A 13,811-nucleotide genomic window follows, 5' to 3' on the forward strand; every position below is an offset into this window, starting at 1 on the left:
CTCTCTCTCTCTCTCTCTCTGCCCCTCCCCTGCTTGTACTCTGTCTCTCTGTCTCTCAAAAATAAATAAAACGTTAAAAAAAAATTGAAGAAAGCGAAGTCAGAGCATCTTAGGAATGATTAGCCACTCCGAGAGGGGGCAGTTTGGGACTGCAGTTTTCAGGGACTTTTTTTTTTTTTTAACATAACACTTCTCCTTTTCAATATGCTCTTTGGCATTCAAGCCCTCCTGGGGAGGTGAGCGGAGGGAGGTGGGGACCGGAAATCCTGGGAGTCCTCTGAGGTTGAAGGCTCTGAGAAGGATTTTGCTTCCTTCAGGCAGTACTTCTGGGGAGTCCTCAGCAGGCTGAGCTTTATACACGGATTTTGTCACTCTTCCGTGGACAGAGTTTTTGCAGCTGATCAGTACTGTGCCGCTTACCAGCTGTGTGATGTCAGGTAAGTTACCTGAACTTCCTGTGCTGCTGCTTTTCCCTTATAAATGGCAACAATAAGGAAAGCTCTCTTATAGGATTGGGGTGAGGACTGAAAAGCATGCAACATGCTTAGAGAACTCTCACGCTGTTCATAGTAAGTGTTATATAAATGTTGGCTATTAGTATTAATGTTTTTTATTATCCATCTAGTTACTGAAGCCAAGAATCTAGGGGTTGTTCATGCCCTTTCTTTCCCCCTTTTCCATTCTTCGGAATGCATCTTAAAGCCATTCACTTTTTCTTCTAAATATTCTCAAGTTTTGCCTTTCATACTAGTCTTTAGCCTGGTCAGGGACATAAGCAACGTCTCTTCTTTTCCATGTGGTCTACCAGTTGTTCCGGTGCCATCTACTCATCGCCCATCCTCTTTGTTGATGTGCCTGGACCAGCGCTGTCCTATACCAAGTTTCTTTATCTGCAAGGGTCTGTTTTTGAAGTCTGTTCCATTGGCCAGTCATTACTGATTTTCCTTCCTTCTCATTCCTTACGTGCACCCCATCAGCAAGTCCATCCCACCTCCAAAACACTTTTCAAATGTGCCTTCTCCACACGCTGCCATCACCGCCATCATTCCCCAGCTAGACAATTGAAATGGTTCTGATCTACTGGCGCCCCCTGTCCACTGCCTTTGGAACTCCCCTTTGGCCATTCTTACTACAATCCAAGAGACCATTTTTCTCTTTTAAAATGACAACATGTAGGGGGGCCTGGGTGGCTCAGTCGGTTAAGCGTCCGACTTCGGCTCAGGTCATGATCTTGCGTTGCGTGAGTTCGAGCCCCGCGTTGGGCTCTGTGCTGACAGCTCAGAGCCTGGACCCTGTTTCCGATTCTGTGTCTCCCTCTCTCTCTCTGCCCCTCCCCCATTCGTGTTCTGTCTCTGTCTCAAAGATAAATAAACGTTAAAAAAATTAAATAAAATAAAATGACAACATGTTTGATATGCACAAAAATGTAAAAGAGCTACATGCGGAAGTTATGAAGCATGACCACAGAATAATCTCTGTGAGCCCACCTCACTGCCTACGAAATGGAACAGTAGCATATCCTTTGATGTCCTGTGTGTTCTCAACACTACTGGGATTTTTTTTTAAGTTTATTTATTTAAAAAAAAAATTTTTTTTAACGTTTATTTACTTTTGAGACAGAGACAGAGGATGAACGGGGGAGGGTCAGAGAGAGAGAGGGAGACACAGAATCCGAAACAGGCTCCAGGCTCTGAGCTGCCAGCACAGAGCCCGACGCGGGGCTCGAACTCGCGCATCGCAAGATCATGCCCTGAGCCGAAGTCGGACGCTTAACCGACTGAGCCACCCAGGCACCCCAAAGTTTATTTATTTTTTAGAGAAAAAGAGAGAGAGTGTGAGTGGGGAAGGGACGGAGAGAGAGGATTCCAAGCAGGCTCTGCTCAGAGCCTGAAGTGGGGCTCAAACTCATGAACTGTGAAATCATAACCTGAGCCGAAACCAAGAGTCAGACCCTTAACTGACTGAGCCACCAGGCGCCCCAATTTTGTTCTTCTTTTTTTAAATTGTTCCTTTAAAATTATCCTCTTTCTTGTATGTATGTAGGTATGTATGTATATATGTAATCCTTACATCCAACGTGGTGCTTGAACTCACAACCTCGAGATCAAGAGTCGCATGCTCTTCCAACTGAATCAGCCAGGCTCCCCACCCTTGTTTTCTTTTATAATTTTACTACATCTCTATGTATTCCTAAGCAATTTATTTTTTGCTTTTGCTTGTAAATTTTACAAAGATAGTATCATATTGTGAATGCTCCTCTGAGAATTGGTTTGCTTCTTTACCAGTACTAATTCTAAGATTCATTTGTGTTGATGTATGTAGTCATTTCCATTGCTTCTTAGTAATCCAATGTAAGATCCATTATTTATTTCTGCTTACTGCTATGAATAGACATGTTGATTGCTACTTTCTCTTTTTTCTCTTTCTATTGCAAACAATTCTTGGTGCACGTCTTGGTACACGTCATAGTGGCTTTCATTTTTCTCCTACTCTCTGCGTTTAATGTCATGACCCAGTACACACAGAAGCATATATATCTTTCCTGACTTTTGGTAATGCACCTTGGCATTTTCTATACTATTCTGTTTCATTTTTCTTATTTATTTATTTAAAAATGTTTGTTTTTTATTTTTGAGAGAGAGAGAGAGAGAGAGAGAGAGAGAATGAGCAGGGGAGGGGTAGAGAGAGGGAGACAGAAGATCTGAAGCAGTGTCTCTACTGTCAGCAGAGAGGGGCTCCAACTTACCAGCTTTGAGTTCAAGACCTGAGCCTAAGGTGGACCCTTAACTGACTGAGCCACCTAGGTGCCCCTCTGTTGCATTTTTCAAAAAGATGTTGATCCAGGGCACCTGGCTGACTCAGTCACAGTAGAGCATGTGACTCTTGATCCCCAGGTTGAGTTTGAGCCTCATGTTGGGCATAGAGCTTACTTTAAATAAATAAATAAATAAATAAATAAATAAATAAATAAAGCAGGAAGATGGAGAGCATTTCCTTTTGAATGCTTATAAAAATATTTAAAAAGTTGTTGATCCAAAAAGAATTTAATGACCAACCAATTTTCCATAGTGTGGAAAATCAGGTAGTTGAGGGGTATCTGGCTGGCTCAGTTGGTAGAACATGCAACTCTTGATCTCAGGGTAGTGAGTTCAAGTCCCACATTGGGAGTAGAGCATACTTTAAAAAAAGAGAAAAGAAAAAAAGAAAGAAAATCCTGTAGTCTTGTTTGGGTATATACCTAGGAGTGGGATTGCTGGGTCATGGGGTGTGAGCACAGTGAACTTTATCAGATACACCAAATTGCTCTCCAAAGTAGTTATAATAATTCACCACTCACCGGCTCCATATTAGAATTGATGTTTGTTCCACATCTTTACTGTGTCATATGAGACTTCCTAGTTTTTTGCCAATCCAGTGGATACAAAATGATACCTCATTATAACTCATCTTAGTAATAAGCCTGTCCATGTTTTTTTCCATTCTACTTTTGGATTTTTGTCATCCTTTTTTTTTCATAACTCTATGCATAATTTACTTTTTTTGTTTGTTTTGTTTTTATTTTTTAATTTTATTATTTTTTAATTTACATCCAAATTAGTTAGCATATAGTGCAACAATGATTTCAGGAGTAGATTCCTTAATGCCCCTTACCCATTTAGCCCATCCCCCCTCCCACAACCCCTCCAGTTTGTTCTCCATATTTATGAGTCTCTTATGTTTTGTTCCCCTCCCTGTTTTTATATTATTTTTGTTTCCTTCCCTTATGTTTGTTTGTTTTGTCTCTTAAAGTTCTCATATGGGTGAAGCCATATGATTTTTGTCTTTCTCTGACTGACTAATTTCACTTAGCATAATACCCTCCAGTTCCATCCACGCAGTTGCAAATGGCAAGATTTCATTCTTTTTGATTGCCAAGTAATACTCCATTGTATATATACAGTACTTGGATAAATACCAGCAATTGCTGGGTCATAGGGTAGTGCTATTTTTAATTTTTTGAGGAACCTCCATACTGTTTTCCAGAGTGGCTTCACCAGTTTGCATTCCCACCAATAATGCAAAAGACATCCTCTTTCTCCACATCCTCGCCAACATCTGTTGTTGCCTGAGTTGTTAATGTTAAGCCATTCTGACAGGTGTCAGGTGGTATCTCATTGTGGTTTTGATTTGTACTTCCCTGATGATGAGTGATGTTGAGCATTTTTTCATGCATTAGTTGGCCATCTAGATGTCTTTGGAGAAGTGTCTATTCATGTCTTTCGCCCATTTCTTCACTGGATTATTTGTTTTTTGGGTGTTGAGTTTGATCAGTTCTTTATAGATTTTGGATACCAACCCTTTATCTGATATGTCATTTGCAAATATCTTCTCCCATTCTGTTGGTTGCTTTTTAGTTTTGCTGATATAATTTACTTATTTTTATTTTTATTATTATTTTTTTTTTCAACGTTTATTTATTTTTGGGACAGAGAGAGACAGAGCATGAACGGGCAAGGGGCAGAGAGAGAGGAAGACACAGAATCGGAAACAGGCTCCAGGCTCTGAGCCATCAGCCCAGAGCCCGACGCGGGGCTCGAACTCACGGACCGCGAGATCGTGACCTGGCTGAAGTCGGACGCTTAACCGACTGCACCACCCAGGTGCCCCTAATTTACTTATTTTTAAAAAATGTTTATTTATTTATTTTGAGAGAAGGGGATGGGCAGAGAGAGAAGGAGATCAAGAATCCCAACTCCTTCAAAAATAAACAGAACAGCAAAAAAAATTTTTTAACTCTGCCCCTCCCCCACTCACACTCTGTCTCTCCTTCAAAAATAAATAAAACATTAAAAAATTTTTTTTATTTTTAAAAGGGGCACCTGGGTAGCTCAGTCGGTTGAGTGTCCAACTTCAGCTCAGGTCATGATCTTGCAGTTTGTGGGTTCGAGCCCCGTGTCAGGCTCTATGCTGACAGCTCATAGCCTGGAGACTGCTTTAGATTCTGTGTGTGTGTCTCTCTCTCTGCCCCTCCCCACTCACACTCTGTCTCTCTCCCCTTCAAAAATAAATAAAACATTAAAAAAAAAAAAAAAGAATTCCAAGCACCAGGGTGCCTGGGTGGCTCATCGGTTGAGCCCCCGACTTCAGCTCGGGTCATGATCTGGTGGTCTGTGGGTTTGAGCCCCCCATCAGGGTCTGCGCTGACAGCCCAGAGCCTGGAGCCTGCTTCAGATTCTGTGTCTTCCCTTGGTCTCTGCCCCTCCCCCACTCACACTCTGTCTCTCTCTGTCTCTCAAAAATGAATAAATGTTCAAAAAAAAAAAAATCCCAAGCACAGTCCCGAGACTGATGCAGGCTCAAACTCATGAACCATGAGATCATGACCTGAGCTGAAATCAAGAGTCAGATGCTTAACTGACTGAGCCACCCAGGTGCCCTGGATTTTTGTCTTTTTCTTAGTGACTTTTTTCTTTTTAAGTTGATTTATTTATTTGGAAGAGAGAGAGAGAGAGAGAGAGAGAGAGAGAGAGGGAGAGAGAGAATCCCAAGCAGGCTCCATGGTGACAGCTCAGAGCCCCCCTGTGGGGCCTGATCCCATGGAACTGTGAGATCACAACCTGAGCTGAAACCAAGAGTCAGATGACTGAGCCACCGAGCCACCCATTTTCTCAGTGACTTCTTAGAGTTGTTTATGTTATGCATACTAATAATTTATTGGTAATATTTATTGTAAGTATCACTTCTCATTTTACATTTTATCTTTTCACTTTATCAGCAAAAGATGAACAGGAATTATTAATTTTTTAAAGTTTTATTTTAATTACAGTTAGCTTTGATACACTGTAATATTAGTTTCAGGTGGGGGCACCTGGGTGGCTCAGTCGGTTAAGCATCCAACTTCAGCTCAGGTCACGATCTTGCAGTTCATGAGTTCAAGCCCCGTATGGGGCTCTGTGCTGACAGCTCGGAGCCTGGAGCCTGCTTTGGATTCTGTGTCTCCCTCTCTCTCTCTGCCCCTCCCCTACTCACACTGTCTCTCTCTCTCTCAAAAATAAATAAACATTAAAATAAATTTTAAAAAATATTAGTTTCAGGTGTATAATATAGTGATTAAATGCTATCCTACATCACCCCGTGCTCATCACGACAAATGTCTTCCTTAATCCCCATCACTTATTTCACCCATCCCCCACCCACCTCCCCGCTGGTAACCATCAGTTTGTTCTTTATAGTTAAGAGTATGTTTCTTGGTTTCTCTCTCTTTCTCCCCCTTTGCTTGTTTGGTTACTTTTTATTTTTCAAGTTTATTTATTTATTTTGAGAGAAACAGAGAGAGCCTTAGTTGGGGGAGGGGCAGAGAGAGGGAGAGTCCCAAGCAGGCTCCTTGAGTTCAGTGAGGAGCCTCACTTGGGGCTCCATCCCACCAATTGTGAAATCATGACCTGAGCTGAAACTGAGTCAGACGCTTAACCAACTGAGCCACCCAAGTGCCATCAACTGAGTCACCCAAGTGCCCCTGTTTGGTTTCTTAAATTCCATGTGTGAGTGAAATCATACGGTATTTGTCTTTCCCCGATTGACTGATTTTGCTTAGCATTATACTCTCTAGCTCCATCCATGTTGTTTCAAATGGCAAGATTTCTTTTTTTAAGTTAGTTTATTTTTTTTTAACGTTTTATTTATTTTTGAGACAGGAAGAGACAGAGCATGAACAGGGGAGGGTCAGAGAGAGGGAGACACAGAATCTGAAACAGGCTCCAGGCTCTGAGCTGTCAGCACAGAGCTCGATGCGGGGCTTGAACTCATGGACCGCGAGATCATGACCTGAGCCAAAGTCGGCCGCTTAACTGACTGAGCCACCCAGGTGCCCCAAGTTAGTTTATTTAAGTAACCTCTACATGCAATGTGGGATTCGAACTCATGGCCCCAAGCTCAAGAGTTGCATGCATCTCTGATTGACCCAGGTGCGTGCCCCAAGATTTCATTCTTTTGAATGAATAATATCCCATTGTAGATATATCCTCATTCATCAATCAGTGGACACTGGGATGCTTCCATATCTTGGCTATTGTAAATGAAGCTGCTAGAAACATAGGGGTGTGTGTATCCCTTTGTAAACATAGGGGTGCATGTATCCCTTTGCACTTTTTTAAGTAAACTATACCCCCAATGTGGGGCTTGAACTCACAACCTCGAGATCAAAATGCTGTATGGACTGAGCCAGCCAGGTGCCCCTGCACGTATACCTTTGAATTAGTGTTTTTGTATTCTTTGGGTAAATATCCAGTAGTGTGTTTGGTGAATTATAGGGTATTTCTATATTCAACTTTTAAAAAAATGTTTATTTATTTATTTTGAGAGAGAGAAAGGACACGAGCAAGGATGGGGCAGAGAGAGAAGAAAGAGAATCCCAAGCAGGCTCCACACTGTCAGCACGGAGCTTGACGCAGGACTCAAACTCACAAACTGTGAGATGGTGACCTGAGCCGAAGTCAGGTGCTTAACTGACTGAGCCACCCAGGTGCCCTATAGTTAGGTATTATTGTAAGAATACAGAATGTAGTACATACCACATACCAAATGTATGTTAATTGACTGTTTATGATATCAGTAAAGTTTCTGGTCAACAGTAGGCTATTAGTAGTTAAGTTTTTGGGGTGTCAAAAGTGATATGTGGATTTTTTTAAGTTTATTTAGTTAAGTAATCTCTACACCTAACGTGGGACTCGAATTCATGAGCCCAAGATCAAGAGTTACATGTTCTTCTGACTGAGCCAAGCCAGATGCCCCTATATGTGGATTTCTTAAATGTTTATTTATTTTTGAGAGAGAGAGAGAGAGAGAGAGAGAGAGAGAGAGAATGTGCACACACATGCATGTGATCTGGGGAAGGGCAGAGAGGGGGGACTGAGGATCCTAAGCAGGCTCTGTGTTGACAGCAGAGAGCCTAATACTGGGCTTCAACTCATGAACTGTGAGATCATGACCTGAGCTGAGGTAAGATGCTTAACTGACTGAGCCACCCAGGTGCCCCTATATGTGGATTTTTAACTGTGTGTGGGTCAGTGTCCTTAATTCCCATGTTGTTCAAATGTCCGCTGTACATATTTTCTTTTTTCTTTTAATTTTTAAAAATGTTTATTTATTTTTGAGAGAGAGACAGAGACACAGAGAGAGAGAGAGAGAGAGAGAGAGAGCATAGCAGGGGAGGGCAGAAAGAGAGGGAGACACAGAATCCGAAGCAGGCTCCAGGTTCCCAGTTGCCAGTGAAGAGCCCGATGTGTGGCTCAAATCCATGAATCACAAGATCATGACCTGAGCCAAAGTCGGACGTGTAACTGATGGAGCCACCCAGGCACCCTTGTACATATTTCCTTTATCCGTTCACCCATCAGTGGACACTCACACCATTGTCTTGACTATTGTAAATGTCTTGCCTATTGAAAATAATACTGCGATGAGTTATAAGGTGCAGATGTCTTTTCAAGATAGTGATTTCATTTCTTTCAGATAAATACCCAGGAGTGGGATTGTTAGATCACATGGTAGTTCTATTTTTAATTTTTTTTTTTAATTTTTTTTTTCAACGTTTATTTATTTTTGGGATAGAGAGAGACAGAGCATGAACGGGGGAGGGGCAGAGAGAGAGGGAGACACAGAATCGGAAACAGGCTCCAGGCTCTGAGCCATCAGCCCAGAGCCCAACGCGGGGCTCGAACTCACGGACCGCGAGATCGTGACCTGGCTGAAGTCAGACACTTAACCGACTGTGCCACCCAGGCGCCCCTAATTTTTTTTTTTAAAGTAAGTGCTCAGCCCAGTGTGAAGCTTGATCAAACTCATGACCCCAAGAGTCACATGCTCTACCAACTAGGCCAGTCAGGTACCCTATTTTTAATTTTTTGAGGAACCCCCATACTGTCTTCCACAGGGCCTTCACCAATTTACATTCCCACCGGGCAGTGCACAAGAGTTCCCTTTTCTCCACATCTTTACTAGTTATTTCCTGTCTTTTGATACTAGTTATTCTCACAGATGTGAGGTGATATTTCATGGCGAGTTTGATTTGCATTTCCCAGATTTGTGATGTTAAGCACCTTTTCATGTACCTGTTGGCCATCTGTATGTCTCTTTGGAAAAGTGTCTATTCGGATCCTCTACCCATTTAAAAATATACATTTATTTTGGTAATCTCTACACCCCATGTGGGACTTGAACTCATGACCCCAAGATCAAGAGTCACATGCCCTTCTGACTGAGCCAGCCAGGTGCCCCGCTGTACCCATTTTAAACCAGATTTTTGTCCATTGAGTCGTGTGATTTTTTTTTTTTCAATGTTTATTTTTGAGAGAGAGAGAGAGAGAGAGAGGGAGAGAGAGAGCATTGGGGGCAGGTTGGGAGAGGCAGAGGATCCAATGCAGGTTCTGGGAAGACAGCAGAGAGCCCATTGTGGGGCTCAAACTCACAAGCCGAGCTGTGAGATCATGACCTGAGCCGAAGTCAGACCCTTAACAACAGACTGAGCCACCCAGGTGCCCCGAGTTGTGTGAGTTCTTTATATATTTTGGATGTTAATCCTTTATTAGATACATGATTTACAGATATTTTCTCCCATTCTGCAGGTTGCCTTTTCATTTTGTTGATGGTTTTCTTTGCTGTTTGCAAGCTTTTCAGTTTGATGTAGCCCCACTTGTTTATTTTTGCTTTTGTTGCTTTTGGCATCAAATCACAAAAAATCATTGCCAATGTCCAGACACTTACTGCCTATGCTTTCTTCTAGGAGTTTGATGGTTTCAAGCCTTACATGCAAGCCTTTAATCCCCTTTGCATTGATTTTGGGGTAGGATGGTCCAGTTTCATTTTTTACACGTGGCTGTCCAGTTTTCCTAGCGCCATTGCATGAAGAGACTGTTCTCTCCCCATTGTACATTCTTGGTTGCTTTGTCATAAATTAATGGACCATATAGGCATAGGTTTATTTCTGGAATCTATTCTCCCAGCTCTCCATTTATTTAGGTCTTCCTTAGTGCCCTTCAGTAATGATTTGTCTTTTCTCCATAGCGCACACTTAAAAGAGGGCTTTTAACAATGTAAATTAGATCTTCTCCCTTCTCTGGTTATAACTTGATAATGGCTTTTCATTGTTCTTTAAATAAAACTCAAATTCCTTATCTGAATACACACAACCAGGCCCTATTTCTTCAATTTTATCTTTTTTTTTTATGTTTATTTATTTTTGAGAGAGAGAACACACATGCACGAGGGAGGAAGAGGGGCAGAGGGAGAGGAAGACAGAGGATTTGAAGCAGCTCTGAGCTGTCAGCACAGACCCTCATGTGGGGCTCGAACTCACAAACCTTGAGATCATGACGTGAGCCGAAGTCAGAGGCTTAACAGACTGAGCCACCCAGGCACCCCTTCCATTTTAAAACTAGCACCTTCACCCAGAACTGGTCGGTCTCGTGGGCTTCTGGTCAGTTCCTCTCGCTTACCCCAGGGAAGTTGCAATAGCCAGTTGGTGTTTACCATCTGCTAGGAAGACTTCCATCGCCCCATTCTCCACCTGCTGCTGGGTTAACATCCCACTCAAATATCTACTACAGGGAGAGCTTTTCTGAACATCCCACTCAAAACCATTCAATTCTGCCCTTTACTTTCTGCATTTACTTTCTTTCTTTCTTTTTAAAAGTTTATTTATTTATATTTATTTTGAGAGAGAGAGAGAGAGGCAGAGAGGGAGGGAGAGAGAGAATCCCAAGCAGGCTCTGCACTGTCAGTGTGGAGCCCCACATGGGGCTCAAACTCATAAACCTTGAGATCATGACCTGAACCAAAATCAAGTCAGACACTTAACCGACTGAGCCACCCAGATGCCCCTTATGTTTCTTTTTTACAATCATGAATAGAATCATACTTTACTAGTTGTTGTGTGAAATGCTTTCTTCACTTAAAACTATGGCGTGGAAATCTTTCCATTTCAGTTCAGATAGTTAACCAGCTCCCTTTTGGTAGACATTTAGTCTATTTTAATAGTTCACTGTTATAAACAAGGCTCAAATGAATTGAACGCTCATCGCGTTAGTCAGAGTTCTCCAGAGAAACAGAACCAATAGAATTTGCATATAGAGAGATTAATTGTAAGGAATTGGCTCACGTGATTATGGAGGCTGGCAAGTCCCAAATCTGCAGGGCAGGCCATCAGGCTGGAGACCCAGGGAAAAGCTGATGTTGCAGTAAGTCTGAAGGTCATCTGCTAGCATAACTCCCTCCTGCTTAGGGGAGCCGGTGTTTTTGTTTTATTCTGACTTTCAACTGTATATGGTAGAGGCCACTCACATTATGGAGAGCAACCTGCTTTACTCAAAGCCCACCAATTTAAATGCTAATCTTGTTATCTTTGATCAAATCTTTGGGCACTGGGGTCTAGCCAAGTTGACACAAAAAATTAACTATCACTTTCATGAACATGTATCTTTATATATCTTTATATATAAAGCATTTAAATGTTGATAGGTAGATAATACCACATGATGCTCATAAGAAGTTAGAGACTGAGGGATGCCTGGGTGGCTCAGCTGGTTGAGCCTGTGACTTCAGCTCAGGTCACGATCTCGAGGTTCGTGATTCGAGCCCTGCATCAGGCTGGCTGCTGTCAGTACAGAGCCAGCTTTGGATCCTCTATTCCCCTCCCTCTCTCCCCTTCCCCCGCTTGTGCTCTCAAAAATAAAATTTAAAAATATTAAAAAAAAAAAAAGGAGTTGCAGACTGAGAGTGAAAGGAATCTATTCAAAGTCCCCCCCTCCCCCCCGCACCCACCCCAGCCACGCTTACAGACAAAACTCACAGGTGTCTGCACTTGGCCCCAACTCTGTTTTTCTAGGTCACGGTGCCCTACATTCTTGGGAAGTAGGCCCCAACTACAAAACGTATTCTTCTCTAGCCTGACCACAACCTGCTCCGCCCTGCCAAGAGGGACCCCCTCCTCACACCTCCCACCAGGGGCCCAGCTGCAATCCTCTCACACCTTTAAAAACCCCTAAAGGGCCCAGCCTGACAGGAACTCAGGACCGACATTTCTAGATGTCTGGCACCTCTCCTCCCTTGGAGAGTGAATAAACTTTGTCCTGCTTGTTGCTCTACTTTCTGTGCAATTCTTTGCCACCCGTGTCACCCGCCAACCTAACAGAGATGTGGGCTCTCTTCCAATAATTTATGAGTGTGGGCATGTTTGAGTCTGGTCCAGCGAAAATCACTTTGAGCATGCGTTCCTCCACATTTCTGCTTTTTTTCTGCTTTGGGGCATTTGCACATGCTCCTTAGCAGCCTGGAATTTACTTCTTCCCCACAGTACTTTTTCTTACTCCTTTACTTGTCTTTACCTCTACCTCCAACCCCTCAGATGAGGTCAACTTTTTTCTGTTTAATGCTTTCTCCTCACATCCTTCTCTTCTTCACGGAGTGAGTTATCTCCAATCCTGAGATGCACTGGGCCTTCTGTTAGCTCCTGGCACATATCAAGCCTGTCCTGCCTCAGGGCCATTGCATTTGGTGTTCTCTTTGCCTGGATCCCTTTCCCCCAGTTCTTCAAAAGGCTGGTAACTTTTCATCCTAAACTTCACTTAAGAAAAGTCTTCCTGTCCATCTAAAATATCTCTACCTTCCCATTCCTCTACATTCATTGCCTACAGCTGCTATAACAAATTATCACAAGCTTGAGTGACTTCAAAGCACAGCGACTTATTTATTTATTTTTTTTCATGCTTCTGGAACTCAAAGTCCGAAATCAAGCTATCGGCATGATTGGTTCCTTCTGGAGGCTCTGCGGGAGAATGTCTCCCATGCCTCCGCTTGCTTCCGGGGATTGTTGGCAGTCCTTGGCTTGTAACTACATCAGTCCAATCTCTGCCTCTGCCTCCACATCACCTTCTCTATGTGTCTTCTCTTCTTCTCTTCTCCTGTAAGGATATTTGTTATTGGATTTAGAGCCCACCTGGATAATCTAGAATAATCTCACCTCAAGGCTCTTAGCCTTAATTACATCTGCAAAGACACTTTTTCCGATATGGTCACATTCACAGGTATACATTACACAGGTATACATACAGGCATACATTTTGGGGCGCCACCATTAACCCACTACATGCTTTCATTTTTCTCCAGAATGCTTATGGAATGAAATGCTCCTTCTAGTTTATTGGTGCTTTGAAACTGCTGGTTATGACCCATCAGTGGGCTATGAAATGTAGTGGGTTTGGACAAGCATTTAAATTTTTCAAGTAAAGGGGCGCCTGGGTGGCTCAGTCGGTTGAGCGTCCGACTTCGGCTCAGGTCATGATCGCGCAGTCTGTGAGTGTGAGTTCGAGCCCCGCGTCGGGCTCTGTGCTGACAGCTCAGAGCCTGGAGCCTGTTTCAGATTCTGTGTCTCCCTCTCTCTCTGCCCCTCCCCTGCTCATGCTCTGTCTCTCTGTCAAAGATAAATAAATATTAAAAAAAAAAATTAAAAAAAATAATAAATTTTTCAAGTAAAAATTTAAAAACAAATGAAAAAAATAGAATAGAAAATATTGGCACCTATCACCCATATTCAAAGGGAAAGCTGAAATCACCTGCATCCATACAGCTTGAATATCAGGACTGAGAATTGAGGCCACATGGTTTAGTTATTGTTGCTGGGAAATCTTGACCAGGAAGATAAGGCTGTAGGTCAATAAATAACTCCACTGTTTGCTTCAAGAAATTCCTATAAACCCATTTGTCTGGTCAGATAGTTTGTTCATATGGGCAAATAGCTCATTCGTCCATCAGTGTTTAACACGACCCCCTTTAAAATC

General features: G+C 42.6%; 1 protein-coding gene across 4 annotated transcripts in view; it reads left to right on the plus strand.

Moving 5' to 3' along the window:
- The first annotated feature begins 276 nt into the window (after positions 1-276).
- The window catches only part of LOC147573482 (uncharacterized), an 86,929-nt gene continuing 73,394 nt past the window's right edge, over positions 277-13,811 (plus strand). For 3 of the 4 annotated variants that reach the window (XM_086689488.1, XM_086689489.1, XM_086689497.1), the window contains exon 1: positions 282-437. In XM_086689488.1, coding sequence (XP_086545614.1) covers positions 431-437 — 7 coding nt within the window. In that variant the 5' untranslated portion in view covers positions 282-430. Of the gene's footprint in view, positions 438-13,811 lie in introns of all 4 variants that reach the window. The other variant, XR_015244816.1, reaches the window with a different exon arrangement.

Source organism: Puma concolor, chromosome E2 (genome assembly GCF_028749965.1).
Source record: "Puma concolor isolate L17-30 chromosome E2, mPumCon1.1.hap2, whole genome shotgun sequence".
NCBI classification, from domain to species: Eukaryota; Metazoa; Chordata; class Mammalia; order Carnivora; family Felidae; genus Puma; species Puma concolor.